We start from the raw sequence: 18,231 nt of genomic DNA on the forward strand, positions 1-18,231 counted from the left end.
CACACTTTAAACTTCTTTTATGTTGATTTAGCCTGTAGCCTGTGTTCTCTTGTAAAAATGTAACTGATGTAAATGGAAATTGAAACCTTTATATTTAGAGAGGAATTGTTTGCTGCCAAACAGTGTCATTGGTGCCATGTCCCTTTTTTCTTAAATATCGCCTTCTTTAGTTTTTATGTTCTCTTTAGTGCCTAACAAGCAGAGATGGGTGGACATGTTGTAGCTGCAAGGATCGGTGTATTGCCCGTCTCCTTTAGAAACTTGCGGTGTGTTTAATCAGAGCTTTTGTGACAAAGCAGTGTGAAGTAGAGGCCAGCAGACAAGCTCCATTGATGCGGAGGCGGGCTGATGATGACAGAGGCATGATGCAATGGAGATAAGGAGGAATAGGAGAGGAGCGGAGAAATAGAGTGATTAGGTGTGGGGAGTATTCATTTAGGAAGACAAACAGCTTCATTTATAACTAGCCAAGCACAGAGACAGCCTCTCCCACCACAAATGGGTAGAAATTTACATCTTCTCACTGATGGGGGAGCTGAGCCCCATCCTCACTCTCTTGGTCTCTTGTCTCGAGTGATAATAGATTATCTGCAGTCTCGCCTGAAGTGCTGCTGTCTTTGATTTGCTTTTGAACACATTTCCTCTCTGCTTTTGCTAAGTTATTCTTCTCTGCTCTTGATCTGCTGCTGATATTGTCACAGCTGCACTTATCTACAGTATATAGGGGTTGTTTGCCATTTTGTGTCATTCTTCGGCTACATATAGAAACGCAACTGACTGCAGAGATAGCAGACATCTCACAATTATTATACAATAGAAATTGCAAACTCGCTACCATTACATTTGATTTCTCTCAGTAACAATCTGCTGATGGTTTCACAGCTGAGAATGAAATTAAAGCTCTGCGCTCAGCAAACAAACAGAACATGGTCATTATCTACTGGTTGTATAACAGCTGTGATTTCTCCGTTATAAAGGAATCTAAAGCAGGTAAAAATATATGCATTATATAATATGTGCCCTGTGCCCTCTTCTCTGACTACAAATATTTATACACCCAAATGGTGTTTTGGAAGGAGTTAAAAAGAAGAAAAATCTGGTTGAAGTATACTTATTATCACTACTACTTTTTTCTAGTGCAGTGAGAGCATTTCAGTTTTATAATTGACCTTGTGAGAGCAGTACGGTACAGTGTGTGTGAGTTGGTGGGAATGCGGAGAGCAATAGTTGACTGGGTGCGTGCGTGCGTGTGTGTGCGTGTGTGTGTTGTGTTAATGTATCTGCCATTATCCTAGAGAATCATCAGCACCTACACATGCCTTTAAGGTTTCCACTACACTTGACATAGAGTACGCTCATGCATTTATATAAATAGTAAATACTTAGCACTTGGATATTTGCCTGCATGCAGGGATTTCACAGCCTGTTTAAGAGGTTGTGTGTGAATAAAAAGCCACAGCTTGGAGATGAGAACGTTTCCTTACGAACTATTTGACCCATTTTACAAAATTCTTGTTTTAAAACAAGTTAAAACAACGGACATGAAATCAAGGAATCATTGTATCAAAGATTGCTATATACCAATTTGAGTGGCAAGGGTGTAGGTTCAGTTTCAGAAGTGGGAAGGATGCAATAAATATGTATTTAAATGAATCTAACAAATAGCAAATCATGATTTATTTTAGTTTATTTTAGTTTGGCAGGAAAATATTAAAGACAATGCAATACAATACAAACAATTAAAAAAAATACATTTTGCATTGTCACACTCCTGAAGTTCTGAGAGCACAGTAGAAATTAAAGGCAACTCATATAAAAGCATATAAACATTTTTATTAGCTCCTCTCTTGTTTCATCTGAATTGTGGAGGCTGGACAGCAAGAAGACACAAACAGATTTAAAATCAACCCTCATCCCTATCCCCAGTGGAAACTATGCCCGTGTTGAGTGGTGAATCTGCCACGGTTATATAGACAGCGTTTACTGAGGGCTGCAGTTAGTGATAGTTAATTTATTATGTGTAACCTGTTTTCTGAGTAGTTTTGTATATTATGAAACTCTGGCCAAACCTTCCCAATAAGAAAATTTAATACATTTTTTCTTTGAAATTTAGATCAAAACATCCCAAATTTTGCCTCAATAATTTGTTTTTTAAGTTTGTCTTAAAAAGTAAGTTTTCACCAAATTACCATTTCACGTTGGGAAATGCAATTTTCTGCTCAGTGTATGAAGCTTTCTCTAATGGCACCATAAAAACCCAGACTGGGTTTCATCCCAGCATCACTTGACATTTATTGCACATATACTAATATTATTTTTTTACCTTGAAAAGGTGGAGGAGACCCATTTTCCAATTACAGATCTTGTCTTTAGGTGTTAATTGCTGACTGACCTCTGGAGCTGTTTTGGATGCCGTGTAGGTTTTTTAATAACCTCTAATCGCAGTGAAACAGAGAGCAGTAATAGAGAGGAGCCAAGCTGCTTTTTAACCCAGCATCCTTCAATAAAGGTGTAATCTCATGCAAACACAGGAGCCCGCCATATGCCAAGTCAAAATGCTCTTTTGCAAAACATGAGCCACTGTGATTCATTCTCTTCCGGCACTGAAATGACAAACTGTTTTGTTTCTTTTGGGTTAAATCAGGTCAGCTGAGTTAAAAAGAACAGGATAGGTCTTATTAAGTTAACTGGTGTTCTGGTTTTTCAGGTCTTATTTTGCTCTTGAATGTCAGCTGAAAGCATTTTGACATTGTAGAATGAAAAGGGTGAATAATCATGAGTGCACTATGTTTTACCAGAGCCACATCGCATTATTGCTCTTTTCACATCATTACTGTTCGCACTCTTCATGACGAGCGCCTGGTCCAACATTACAGCACCAACTTTGCAGAGTGAATCCTATCCTATCCTAATAAGTGTGTGTTTCTTGTGTTTCCAGGGAGCCCTCCAGCCACAGGTACTGGCACATTGGTCATCAACCTCGAAGACTACAATGATAACGCCCCCTATGTGGTGCCATCAGTAGCACGAGTGTGTGAAGACGCCCACGATATGAATGTGGCCATAGTTGGCGGGCGGGACAAGGACCTGCCGCCCAATGCTGCACCCTTTAAGATAGAACTGGGAAAACAGCCCGGCCTAGACAAAACTTGGAAAGTTACCAGGGTCAACTGTGAGTATTTTAGTTGAAATCATTTCCGTCTCAACATTTGATTTGTTTGTTCTTGAAGTGAACTGAGCTGAACCAGCAGAAATGTAATAATGGAGATGAAAATAGGAAATGTTTCACCTACTGAAAAATGGCAAGTCTTTCAGCAATCACAGGAATAAATCTGTCATAATAGAGGCAGATTTGAAGCCATTTGTTCACCAACAATAATGTGAATTGACCACACCACAAAATGCACATCAGTGTATGTGACTCACTTATTCTTTCCCGTAATTACTGATTTTCTTTAAACCAAGAGCTTTGAGTTTGTTCTCACAGGTTTGCCAAAAAGCACACTGGGAAATCAAGGGATAAAATAAACTAAGAAAATAAGGGAAGGGTAAGAGAGAGCTGCCAAAGCACAACATAGAATTACATTACACAAATATTCAAGGGTCATTATCATATTATCATGTTTATACTGTGTCATAATGCTCTTAACTGTGGATGCAATGGCTCACACAATAAGGATGAAGAGTAAAATGATCCAAGGAAGTAAAATGGGGCGAGGGGGGGGACAGACATTGATTCAGGGTTGCATGACCGACAGCACTGTCTGTGTGTGTTTGAGTGACAGAGCAGAGCTAAAACCTGCCCAGAGGTATTAGTTGTGACTGACAGCGGGAGAGGGAGGTACAGACACTCCTCAATCACCACCGCTGGAAGAGACAGATAGGACCAGCAGAGAAAGAGCCTGCTCCCAGTGAAACGGACTAGCACTGTGTTTGTCTCAGCTGTGTGTGTGTGTGTGTGTGTGTGCCTAAAGGTGTGTGCAGAACCACAGGTAGGAAGTGGTGGTTATGCCTCGACAGTATATCTCTATATAAAAATAACTTCAGTTTCTGCTTGTCCTGGCATGCAACGACTAGTTTTAATCCTTCTCACTACAATTGTTTATGAAGTGGTTTGTGAACTGACAGACACACTTCAAAGCATGCTATTCTTTTTCACACAAAATCTTAATTTGAATTAGGTATTAACATCTGAATCTAATTTAAAATCTATACTTTTGAAAATTAAATTCAGTTTGTTTTAAAATACAGATGAGTGAAAAATTAAGGAAATATAGTTTGACATTTTGGGAAATGCACTTATTTTCTTTCTTGCAGCCCGTTAGCTTAGCATAAAGACTGGAAACAGAGGGAACAGCTAGCCTGGCTCTTCCCAAAGATAACAAAATCCACTCAACAGCACCTCTAAAGATCACTTATTAATTGAATTGGTACAAAAAGTGCAAAAACGACAAGGGCCAAGCTAGTTGTTTCCTCTTGTTACCAGTCTTTATGCTAAGCTAAGCTAACCAGCTGCTGGCTGTAGCCTTAAATCTAATGGACATACTGTATATCAAGTGGTATCAATATACTTATCTAACCCTCTGCAAGAAAGCTAACAGGAAAAAACCTGAATAAATGAGTGAGGAAACGTAATGAATGCAGATGCTTCCATACAAGCCAAGAGAGGTCACTGAGTGATTCAGTGAGTATGAAAATGATGGGAATCATGACCTTTATGGTCATCTGATCTCAACCCAGTTGAACACCTATGGGACCAAATGAGGGAATATATTTTGTTAGAATGTTGTCCATCCCTCCAATAGAAGTCCATAGAGTTGGAGAATCTATGCCAAGGCACAATGAAGCCTTAATTTGTCACCCATCTGTATGTGTTTTCGTGTGCATGTGGCTGAAGTTTAAAGTGATAATTTCTTTAACACATCACTAGTAAATGATCAAGTATGTTTGTTTAAAACATGTCAAATTTACAGAATCTGATTGTACTGAGGGAGATCTGATGGTGCTGACAGTTGCTGTTTGTTGATTTGTCACATGCTGATCAGGTTTTGTTGAAACTTTGAATTTAAAAATTCAGCATCTCACACTGCACTCTAGCATTTTTAAAACACACAGAGCAGCCATAGAGGTGGAGGGGATATGTTTTTGAAATATTTACTGTTGCTTACTGTTGCTTTGTGACATTATTTTGAGCACACAGTTGGACAATGTGCATTTTCTAATTCAATACTAAACTATAAGTCACTTTAACAGCCCTGGCAGACAAGTAGTAGTAGTTGTGGCACATTTCAGCATGAGGTGACTGGCTCCGGTATTTCCTCTTGTGTCTCTTAAGGATTTTTAAAGTATGATGTAACAAAATGTAACAATCTTATGCAGTTTAACTGGTGCCAATATTTGTCGCTTCAGCTGTCAGGAAGGGCTTGGCAACGCTTTACTTGAAAGCATATACGTTTTTTGACATAATACACTCATTTAGTTCTGCTTTGCACAATATGCAGCCGTTACTGTGCAGTGTTAATGCAGAATATATAGACAATACATTCAGGATGGGGGGATTACTGCACATCCACTCCATTAAACCTCCCTCTTCCTCTGTGTGTCCCCCCACAGCTACACACTCGCAAATCATGCTTCTGCACAGTCTGAAGAAAGCCAACTACCAGCTTCCGTTGCTCATCACTGACTCGGGGGTGCCACCTTTGTCCAACAACACAGAGGTCAAAGTTCAGGTGTGCGTCTGTAAGAAGAATAAGATGCAATGCAGCTCTGCTCACTCCCACAGCGCCAGCCTTCTCGTGCTGCTGGTGACACTCCTGCTCGCCCTACTCTGTAAGTATTATCACACGACAACAGAGAAGCAGAGGTGGAGTTTCATTTGATGGTGTCCTTGTTTACATGTGGTTTTATATTTTAAAAAAATTGTTGCTTTTAATTCATAATTTGATGAGAAATCAATGAAGACCAGTGTTAAATGCCAAGGACTCTTAGGAAAATTTTAACCAAAAAGGAAGCAATTCATTGTACTCAATGAGTAGTCCTTTATGTGTAAGTCCATTTTGACTTCTTAGAAATAAGCAAATGTATGTCTATGTGTGGCTGTGTGTTTGTGTGTGTGTGTGTGTGTGTGTGTGTGCACATGTAGTAATACTGATACAGTTTGCATCCCTTGCATATGGCAAGTGTTCATTTTTTCATTCATTTTTTTAAAAGTCTGTCTTGTGCCTTTCACGTTTCTTTTTTTTTTTCTATGCGATGCCCAGGGCATTCCCCAGGAAGTCAAACTTGAATTTACTCTGAATATCTCATTTAAGCCATTAGCAATAGCATGAATAATTCAGCCTCCTCCATTCACAACATAAATGTAATGGAGGACGTCCCACAGCTAGTTTGGTATGAAGAAAATTCATTTGCAACTTTAAGGCCCGCGGATGCTGCTCTCCCGTCTAGGCTTGTTCTCTGTAGTTTATAATCTGGTCCACTGTATACTGGAGGCGGGTGCAGCAGGAGGGATAGTAAAAGAATGTGGAGAAGAAGAAGAGGGGTAGCACTAAGAATGAGAGGGAAAGAGAAAGAAGGGACGATGGGGAGAGGCAAAAGGAAAAGGCAATAAAAGAAAAGGTACACTATGATTTTAGGCCTAAAAGATGGTGTTGTACTTCCATCGTCTTCTCTGCTGATTTTTGTGAGACTGTAAAATGTTTCACTGAGGATCATCGTGACAAATCACAGTCTTGTCTACCGTTCTCTCTTCAGCTTTCTGTCCTCTCTTTTCTTCGTCTTGTTCGATTGATCCTAACATCTTTTCTCTCCCTCTGTCACATCTCCCGTTGATCACTTCCAGTTTGCATATTATGTCTGCTTCCTGACTCTCATCCCTCAGCCCCGTGTGCCACTGTTTTTCCTTCCTTGTACCACGCTCTGCTCTCTATTTAGCAATCAGCCACACTCTCCCCATAATCCTTTGCTTAGAGGCAGAATCTCTGCATCTCATTTTCTCATTTTCTCCAGGTATCTGTGAATCACAGCATCTGGCTTGATTGATGCATATCTTTCTCGAAGCACTCATTCATAGTAGATGACTGTGTCGTGTATGGGAAGGGTTTGTTTGAAGCTGCGCCATGAAGAACTCATCATCTTGTTCTCTCATGATGCAGTTGGAGCACTTACCTGCAACTTCTGTTACAAACTCATGATTCACAGGACACAAAGTATTAAATTAAACTGACAACGCGTGGCAAGCAACAGTATGAGAACGCCACACTGGAGCGTTGATAGACCATTAGCTGCAGTTTCACTGCAACACATGAATCATGAGCGTAAGCCGATGCTGCGTCAGCATTGACAGGCAAGCCGCCAGCTCTCGGAAAAGTTTTATGGCAGCGATCCTGAGAGTATCGCAGCTGGAACCGTCAGTTAGCTTTTCACACTCTCCTTTTTTAGAAGTATTTTGTTATCAGCGGTTGCCATGGCAGCAGCCTCAGTGTCTGAACTAGAAAGCATGATATTTGGTTGACATGCCAAGATGACATTAGGAGAATCTTCTCCACAGATGTCCTTTTACTCTGAATGACAGTAGCATTCATTACACTACTGTAAATAGAGTCGTGATAGACAGTGGCATTCATTAACCAAATAGCTGCTCCAGATGACAGATTCTTGAGCTGCCTGATCCTGTGCCCGTGTACATGTCCATTCATTTGGACTGAAGCATGTTTGCATAGTTAAAACAGAAGTAACAGTGAGCTGTGTTGCCCTGGAGCTGCAGGTTGGAGATTACAGAGAGAGGAAACAGGGTCGGTGTGTGTCTCTATTGGGAATGTCAGACAGTATTACAGCTGGACAACAGAGGTTCCACCAATTCAGACAGAGAACATCTCTACACACAATTGCACGCACGCACACACACACACACACACACACACACAGGCGCCTAGAGAGATGACTCCTGCTCAAGCTCATCACAGAGACCTGTGCTGGGGGACAGATAGAGGGGACTGATCACTGCAGTGTATAGTCAGATAGTCTGACAGAGAGGCAGAGAGGATCCTGTTTCAATTCCCTCATCTCCAAGCTGAACTCTGACCCCGCAGGAGAGAGATGAGGGGAAGAAAAATGGAGAGAGCCAGAGGGGAAGGATGGGGAAAAGGAGACCAGTATATAGGTGTGGAGATTAAACTCTCCTGTTTTGTTCTGTTTTTGCCGACTGGGCTACAGGCACATGCACATCCACGCAGCAGTACATTCTTATTATTCCTCTGACTCTTCACATCTGTATGATTTTTTCTTTTCCCTGCTTCCGTTTTAGCTCTCTGTCTTTCTTAGTCCCAAATTATGTCTGCTAAAAATTAAATTTAAAAATCTGCATCAGCAAAGAAGTTTTGTAGGTAACATAATGCCAGATAGATGACGTTTTATCTACAATAGCAAATATTTTTCTCAAACCTGTCCACAAACTGACAAAATGTCCGTATGTATCTGTGAAACGTTGCTCCAACGTCTTCTCCTGACAACTAGAGGTCTGGACCTAATCCCAGCAGACCTGTATAAAACCTCCCTGATCCCAAACACAAGCATTGATTCTTTGACCTTTTCAATATTTAACCAAAACCTCAATTTTTCCTGAACCCCAACCAACCAAAAGTGTTTTAATCGCTTAAACCTAACAACGCGTGGCATGTAAGACCTGAACCGTGGACCCTTGGTGTCAAGAGTCCTGTGCTTTGTATGCCAGGCCATCCACTAGGACCTTCTCACTTGTGATATATTGGCAGCATAAGGACATGGACCCTGGTGTAATATATTTCTATGTATGAGTGTTTCTCAGAGAATATTGAGAGGAGAGAGAAAGGGGCTGAAGAAAGAGGCAAGTATAAACAAGTACTTCAGTTCCACATTCAATCTAAAAAAATCACATTTCCCTTAATAGTCTAGTAGGAAGGGGGGGTCCCCATGCACCCGACTGATATATTTTTCTAACTTAGTTTTTTGTAATCCTCAAGGTGTCTAGTAAACAAATTTTCATGTTCCCAACGCGAAATATTGTCCCATGGGTCCGTTTTGCGGCCATCTTGGCGGCCATCTTGGCGGCCACATAGGAGTTCCGACAAAAATTGAAAATCGACATAACTTTTGAACCAGACATCATGCAGAGACAAATGACCCCATTTTTCTATATAATTTTGGCATGAGGAATTGATTGAGATGGTTATTGTAATGATTTTAATAAGTTTGGTACATTAAAAATCAAAAAATAAGAAAAAATTCTGTATAATTTACACTCAAAATCTTGCAAAATACAATGTCTACATGTATACCAAACTATACGGTCCACACAAACTCTGGAGTCAGCTAAAATTGACAGTGAGTAAGGAAAAATAACAAAATATGAGTTAAATAAGTCAAGTAAATAAAAGGAAGGTGTTCCACTCCTAGTATAATCTTTCATGACAGAACAAGCGACAGAGGTGCTAAGCAATGCTACTTTTTCATCGTGCTGTGCTATATTTAGTCGTCATCATTAAGAAGCTCTTCATAGTCAATCTCTTGCTCCTCTTCCTCTTCTTCACTCTCCTCCACCTCCTCAGCAGTTTTCTCTAGTAAGTCAATGAGGGAAGAGGGGAAGATAGGGCCACAAGACCACACTGGTTCCAAACTACCCTCTTCAGTCTTCTCCCAGCCTTGTCCAGGATCATGAGGGTTGGGATGGGATAGGTTGGGATAGGTTGTATTTGTATTCGGGCACACCCGTAATGCAGCTCTACTATGAAATAAGATTTTACCCATTTTAAATGGTTAAAAAAAAAATAGAAAATCAATATGTGGTGGTCAATGTTGATATTATGGCGGGCCACCACAAAGACATGAATATATGGGAAATCCTCTATATATACCAAACTGCTAATATTGCAGATAAATGCAATGCACAGGCCTCTACTGGACTCCATGGGTAATACTCCTCGCCAATCACAGGCACACAGTCGCTCACTGAAATTTGCATATACGTATCCGGTAGTCAGGCAAAGAAGCAGACACCAAGCAGCAAACAGCTAAGGTGAACCGACAGGGTGCCCAACTCACTCACTCACTTGAAGTCAGTGCAAGCAGCAAAGCTGTCTTGAATGACCACACCTTTAAAGAGGAGCGCTCCAGAGGCTCACAGGGATCACTCACTAGGCCTCGAGCAACACCTGCAGTTCCCACTGAGGAGTGGAGACACGCCTGACTTCTTGCATGAAACGCTTCATGAGGAGTTGGGCAAAGACAGGTCTGTTGCCCAACCCCTCATGAGAGGAGGAAACAGCTGCTGCATACACTTCAACAGTGGCATGAGACAGCCCCTTATCACCCAGATATTGTAGAAAGGAAAGGACCTCTTCCACTGCACGTCAGGGGGTCCGGCCTCCTCTCCTCGCACCTGCGTTGGAATCCCAACCATTTTGCCTTGTAGCAAGCAATAGTGGATCCTGCTCTCGCTTCCTGGATAGTCTGCACAACCTGTGCAGACAGTCAATTCAATTTCAGTTCAATTTATTTATATAGCGCCAAATCACAACAAAAGTCATCTCAGGGCGCCTTTCACATGGAGCAAGTCTAGACCATACTCTTTAAAGTCCAGCCCTCATCAGCCTATCCCTCTCAAGAGCCAAGCCCGGAGACGTTGGCCTAATATGGGCAGCACGCCTATTGAGCCCACCTCCTGGGCCAAAGCTCCCCGCACCTGGGGAATAGACCAGAGCTGGGCCGCCAACACTGCATACCACGGTGCCCCTGTCAACCCCCAAGGGTGGTTCATCCTGCGGTGTCAGGAAAAACCAGAGCAGACAGCAGGTGTTGTTTCCACTGGCGAACAGGTCCACTTTCACTCTCCAAAACCAGTTCCAAATCTTCTGCACCACCTCGTCCAGCAGAGGGCTGCCCCTCAACATGACGTCAGTGCCCCTGTTCACCAGATGCGGAACGTGGAGGGCTCTCAGAGACAGAAGGTGTTCTGAGCCCCACACCAACAGGTTCTCCACTATCTTCAACAGGGCTGCAGACCGGACCCCACCCTGCCTGTTGATGTAGTCAACTGTGGCGCAGTTGTCTGTTCTCACAGTCTACCCTGAACCACCATTGCAGGCAGCATATGTGCAGGAGCCCCAGTGGAACGACTCGATGGCCCGCTGCCATGAGCCCCAATGCCTGCATGACAGTCAAAGCTGTCACCGCCACAGTCTGAACTGCCACTGCAGTGCCGTCCATCTGGGTTCTGACAGAACAGCCCGCAGCCTGGCTGAATCTGGCACTCTTCTTCCAGTTGATGGCAAAGCCTAACTGAGTTAGGTGCAACACTAATCTGGCTGTGTGGAAAATGGCCCATCCTCTGGACCTGGCCATGACAATGAGGTTATCTAAATAGAAGAAGACCCTCTCACCACAGTTGCAGCGCTGTGTCCACACACTTGCTGAACGTGCAGGGAGATGGGGAGTAGTCGAACGGCAGCCTGTTGTACTCGTAGGCTATCCCCTGGAAGGCAAAACACAGGAACTTCCTGTGTTTCGGTGCCACCTTGACATGAAAATAAACACCTTTCAGGTTGATGGTGGTGAACCAGTTGCCTGATTGAATCAGTTCCAGCAATCTCCTCATGGTCAGCATGTGGAACGTCTTTGCCAATGTATTGGTTCAGAATGCAGAGATCCAAAATGGGTTTGAAACATCCCATCTTCTTGGGAACAAAGGAAATACGCAGAGTAAAACCCCTTCTGTCTGTCATGAGTGGGAATGACCAACACCTTGTTTTGATAACAGGTGCTGGATCTCATCGAAGAGAAAATCTATTTCCTCTTGAGAGAATAGATTTATTTCCTTGATGCCCAAATATGGAGGAGGAACACAGCAGAACTAGAGAGGATAACCCAGTCTCAGTGTTTTGTCCATCTACTCCGATAACACGCAGCTGTGCTGCCATTTCTCGTCACAGCGGAGTGGGACACCACATCGTCGAAAATGTTCCCACCGTTTCTGGCATAGATCTGGAGGAAGTGCTCAGCAGAATACGCAGGGCGGTGGCTGTATCATGCCACTCTCTGTGTAGGCCCACCCGAGGTACTCAAAGCGGGAAGTGATGTCCGGTGGAGATGAGACCAAGGCACGACGGGAGGAATGAGCATGTACCGGCGACTCCATCCCTGGAGAATGAGATAAGTGAGCTGATTCGCTGTTGCTGAAGAAAAGAAGATGCGGTAGCTAGACACTGCTTATATAGGGTGCAGGATATTTGAATCGGTAGGCGCGTCCTAATTGGCTGGCTACGTACATGCAAATTTCAGTGAGCAATTGTGCATGTGTGTGATTGGGGAAGAGTATTACCTATAGAGTCCAGTAGAGAGCGGAGCCTGTGTGAGATAGAACTTTTACTATGTCATTTGTTCAGCGTTGCTGTAAAGACTCAGAAGTGAGGGTGAAAAAATCATATAAATAATCATTAAACAAAAAGAAAGAATTTTAATATGGTTTAAAGTGATATTTATATGAAAATATTTCATTTGAAATAATGTCATATTGTAATTGAATTAGCTCATTTTTATGTATCTCAACATTAAGACCACAGTTGTGGAACATGAACAAAAGTGGTATTTGGACCCATAAAATGCTTCATAAATTTTATTAAATCACATTATTTAGTAATTATTCTTTATGTCAAGATGTGTAATAACACTGTGTATATATTTATCAAGCGTCATATGTACACCCATATGTAGACAGTCAATTTGCAAGATTTTGAGTGTAAATTATACAAACTTCTTTCTTATTTTTCGAGTTTTAATCTACCAAACTTGATAAAATCACTACAATAACCACCTCAATCAATTCCTCATGCCAAAATTATATAGAAAAATGGGGTCATTTGTCTCTGTATGATGTCTTGTTCAAAAGTTATGTCAGTTTTCAATTTCCGCCAGAAATCCAAGATGGCCGCCAAGATGGCCGCAAAACGAACCCATGGGACAATATTTCGCGTTGGGAACATGAAAATTTGTTTACTAGACACCTTGAGGATTACAAAAAACTAAGTTAGAAAAATATATCAGTGGGGTGCATGGGAACCCCCCCTTCCTACTAGACTATAAAGGGTGGGTCCATTATTTTTTGTTTTGTCAAGGTTTTTATATCATTCTGTAGTATCCCAGTAGTGTTTCATATGTATTCAAATCTGAAAATTCAAATTTTGGTCAAACTATGTCTGTTTTAGTGTCAAAATGCCATTTGCCCAAGCCCTTCTAAAAAAATGTTCCCACGTAACCTGATGTAGGTTTCTGCATGATGACGTTGCTACATATAAACCAATATATACCCCCTAGCCCACCTAGCCTGTAGCCACACACACAGACTGAACACTCACTGTTGTTGCTGCTCTGCTAAACATGCTTACAGACACACAGACGGAGCACTCACTATTACTGCTGCTTAAAGTTTGAAAAATAAACTCTTGACCTCTCCTCCCGCCAGTAAACGGTTCCGGTATAGAGCAGAATTTGGTGGGACTCGCGGGTGTTATTCATCTTGAAGCTCGGGCCAGAGCTCTCAGCACTCAGTAGCTGTGTGTCCCTAAGCTCTGTCCAGTGCATTATAAACATCTCACAAACTCAGACACAGCACTGCAACATCGCTCGTAGTATTTCTAGACAGTTTCTCTACTCTAACATACAGCCAGCGAGTATTTTAGGAAGACACTGTCAGCAAACTGCATGTGTGTGAGGTGGTGGTGGGGGGTGGGCTTCTCTAACCCACATCACTGCTTTTTGCTAACAGCTGAGTGGGAGTTTCCATTTGAACAACCCGGGAAAAAAAACGCAGATGGAGTCGTCCTGATTCACAATCGTATATTTCCTTCAAACACAAACAAGGCAGGAAGAGAAAGATAAGTCTGTAAGTCTCCATAAAATGACACTTGAATCAAGAGAACTGATCAAAACAGGTTGAAGAGAAAGGAAACTGGATCATTTCTCCCCCACTGAAAGATTTTCTCTTGTTGTGTGCATCTACTGGAAGCCAAAAGAATTTTAAATGATGTGTGGGCTGTGAAGCCTGCTTGCTTGTTAATATGGTAGGGAATTTACTGTTGCCGTCACCAAACAGGAGTATGGAACCGCAGTCAGATCGTGCTTTCCCATCCATCCATCCTCCACTGAGTCCTTCAGCTCAGCTCAGCTCAACTCAGCTCAGCGTAGCAACGCTGCCAAAAGTAGAGTCACGTCCTGGCTGGCTTTCTGTCCTCACTCTCTGCCTCCACTGGGGTTGCTTTTCAGACCCTTAAATAATGTATGTAACCCTGCAGGACAGAGAGGGAGGGTGAGTGAACGCCAACATATACTGTGTCTTTTAATGCTTACTAGACCTTTGTTTGCTGTTGCAGGATTGGCAGCTAAATCCCAGGGCTTTGCAGGGCCCTACTTTCACTCCTCTCTATTGTAAGCCTTTCTTTTGTGATCAGTGTGTAATAGACTCTCACACACATCCACTACAAACACACACACGCACAGATTAGCTTAAAATAGGGAACAAATAAAGTATTATCCTATACTCCAGTAGAGGGAAATGCTTGCAGATATATAAAGACCAACACACATACACATACACATACACTCTCAGATCTGGGGGTGTTAAATGTTCATGTGAAAGCATCCATTGTTCACCTGAGATAAGGCTTCCTAATTGGGCAAACTAAATGCAGTCAATACATGCTCCCATAGGCTGCAGACGCACAGAAAAAGGACAGCTACTCATAAGAATTATTGCTAATTTTAGAAGTAATTACTAGAAGGAACGCTCCACTTTTGCTGGCGATGCAGCTCACAGGTGGCGCACCAACACAGATGACCACACTGCCCCCTATCAGTGCACATGTGAACTGATGTGCTCTGTGCAGTGCACGCACTATCTCTCCTCAGCAGCCTCACTGTCGCTAAAAATGAAATTCTCAAAGTTGGCATGTGGCTGGAGGCAATAAGTTGGCCAAGATAGTCAGGATGTAAATAATGTGTATTTTACACATATGGGAGGTGTGGACATTGCCGGCCTTTGGAGATTGATATGTTTTGCCCAAAGTGGCAATGTGTGAATTTGGCTTATGAGGGATGTGAAATAAGGTGATAAAATGAAAATCTCTGGGGAAACGGATGTTGATGCTCTTACCAGTATTTCTACTACCTCACTTGCACTCACACACACACACACACACACACACATATGCACAATCATGTCATCCTGAACTGTGCCAATTCACCCTGCATGTGGTCAATTTAGGAAGGTCTACAAGCTCAAACTGCATGCTGAAATCTTTTCCATGCAGGATTATGGGCTGTAGCTGCAGATTTGTCTGTGGTTGTAATAATGTTCTACAGAAACTGCTTGTCCCTGCTTCTCTCTGTGTTCCTCTGTAATTTCAGCAAGAGTAATAATGTAATTCCAAGAGTAAAGGAGAGAGAGCGAGAGGGCGGAGTGAAAACAAAGTATTTACCATTAAACACAACAAACAACTCCCAGCCCAGATGCCACTAATTTACCTCCATCCTCCCGGGGTTTTAGTCCACACTATTTCTCCTCTCTGATCCCTCGCTTCGCTCTGACAGCCTCTTCCTTCGGCAGCTCTACACTAATCCCCTTCCAGCTAGAGAGACAGGATGTTTAGGGGCTTATTTACTCTTGTAAAAATATAGCTTTTTCACAGCTTCTTTTAAAGAGACCGCGCACCAGAGCGATGTGTATGGTGGAGAGTTGTTTCTGCCTTCAGCTCAAGCTGTGAAGAGTTTTTGATCTTTGAACCAAGATATGAAAAGTCACTCTCTGGTATTTAAAGAGGTGTACAGCTTCTCAGAACAACAGACTACAACCAAGTGAGCTACCACTGTTCAATAATGAACATGAAGAAGCCTTAACAGACTACAGTATGATCTACAGATGGAATACATAATGACAACTTACTTTGGTTTAGGTCTGAAGGCTATATGTACATAATTTACCCTTTTCGGAATCTGAAAAGTTGTCATATTTGCTCTGAAGATATGTGAATTATTTGTTGATCATTAGCAAGTGATGCTTAAAGGCATCATAAATTGTTTATGAATATAAAGTAGTCGCACTAGACTGTACACATGTTTTCACTCATGTATTATTAATGACTTGTTGGTACATTTGTTGGTACATCTGTTAAACAGTTATATAAAAATATACAGGGACATTTAAGCCCCAAATCTGAAGCTGCCAAAAATAAGTCAAGAGTCATTTACAAGCCATTTGTTAGCAACAGGATGAGTTAATATGAAGTAGACAATGTGAATGACAACATCGAGTATCTGATTTCTACAGTCTGACCCTTGTTGTCTGTAAATATCATGGAAGCTTCTTTTTCTGTTTAATCGCTGGGGCAAATAGAGCTGAGTAGACCTTCCTCATTGTTTTTCCTCAAATTTGATTTGGTTTGATTCTGTAATAAAACAACCTACGCATAACATGCTTTTCCAAAAAATAACAAAAAAACTGTAAAAAGCAAATAAAACAAAGTGTTACGTATGAAATTAAAGCATGACACAGGATAAAAGTTAGAATTGCTTATTTCCATAGTGGTCCTGTTGATATTTTGACTTGTCAAATCCAGGTGTAACTGATAACAGTCATCATGGTAGTGTTATATTTCAGTGGTCCAGTGCCCTGGTATTTTTCATGGTGGCTAACTGTCATGGTTCACTGGGTCAATTAAATTGAAGGAAGCTATCATTAATGTCCCCATGTTCTGCTCATTTCACTGACACCATGACCACAAATATTATTATAAATGTCTTAAGCTAACATATTGTATAAAATACAAACGCGTTAAATGATCATAATCAGGAGCTACAGTGTAGCTCTTCCTACTTGTTAGAAGTATATCCATGAAATCATGGAGCTAATTATTGATTTTAGAAACATCAGAGATATCATCACACAGAGCATCAGACATGATGAGAATGTTGAAATTGTCAGTTGTTGAAAGTATTTGACAACCAGCTTATGTGGGCTGTAAACACAGAGATATTTTTTTTTCACAGTAGACATTCTGTCACTTATTATAGCAGGAAAAGCCAAGGTTGAAATGATAATTTCAGAGATGTGTCCAGAGAAGCCATACTGATGAAGCTTCATGCATTTTACCAGCATCATGAACTTGTAAAACAAAAAAAAACTAAATGGGATTTTTTTTTTGGCATTTCAGTGAAGTGCGGTAAGTAATCTGTGAGTAATTACAGGTTTATTTATTTAAAAAAACACATATCTGCTGTTGAAAAAAGTCTATAGTTCGGCAAGCAGCAAAGAGTACTTCTTCTCCAAAAACTAATTTCCTTTTCACTCGTGTCAGTTATTCTTAGTGGTTTTTATCAATCTTTTCCTGAGAGTCCTTTAACCTTTTCTTTTAGTTGCTGGTTTCACAGTCTGACAGTGGAAGACAGAAACAGCCTGAACAGTACTGTTAACGTTTGTTCAAAGATTACTGGAGCGAACCAGAGGGATCTGAGTTCTTTTTGTGACCAACAAATCATGAGGAAATGTGTCCCCTCTGCTGTCTGCCCTCTCAATTTCTCTTTTCCTTTCATGCTTTTGTATGGCTCGTTACCTTGTGTATCTTTTTAGATTGTTGCTGTTTTTAGTTTTCTGACTAACAGTGTTTTTCTTATTTTCCTGTCTCCTTTGTGTGTTGACTGTCTGTTGATGTAGTAGCGAGCTGCTGCAAACAGTGTCCTTACAGGGATAAATAAAGTTCTATTGAATTGAAATTGTAAAGCAATTAAATGACACAATCCGTGTCTAAATGTAAACAAAATGTTCACCCTGCCATCAAAACTGTAAATGAGATTAGAACCTGCATACAAAATTATTTAATATTAAATCTAACCCTTTAATATTTTCCACTAAATTGTTTTGGCATTTACATTGTGTTGGCAAACATAATTGCTGGCTGGGTTCACGAGCAACGTTAAGTGCTACAATTATACAGTATATCGTATCGAATTCGGAGGGAGGAGGTCAGGGTGGATGGTAGGCATACAGAACACTAGACTGTGGCACCAGAGACTGAGGTTTGCATCGTGAGTCCTGCATGTGGTTAGATTTAGGCAATAAAAGCACTTTGGTTAAGGTTAGTGAAAATTCATGGTTTCAGTTTGTGCCTCAAGTCACTGCTGACTTTTTTACTGTATTAAACCAAGACC

The 18,231-nt window shown here is 41.4% G+C and overlaps 1 protein-coding gene across 1 annotated transcript in view; it reads left to right on the top strand.

Moving 5' to 3' along the window:
- The window catches only part of cdh13 (cadherin 13, H-cadherin (heart)), a 353,543-nt gene that overhangs the window by 324,850 nt on the left and 10,462 nt on the right, over positions 1-18,231 (top strand). The window contains exons 13-14 of the mRNA XM_067589068.1: positions 2,939-3,172; positions 5,614-5,832. Of these exons, the coding sequence (XP_067445169.1) occupies positions 2,939-3,172; positions 5,614-5,832 (453 nt within the window). The remainder of the gene's footprint in view (positions 1-2,938; positions 3,173-5,613; positions 5,833-18,231) is intronic.

The sequence above is a fragment of the Thunnus thynnus genome, chromosome 5, assembly GCF_963924715.1.
Source record: "Thunnus thynnus chromosome 5, fThuThy2.1, whole genome shotgun sequence".
In the NCBI taxonomy this organism is placed as follows: Eukaryota; Metazoa; Chordata; class Actinopteri; order Scombriformes; family Scombridae; genus Thunnus; species Thunnus thynnus.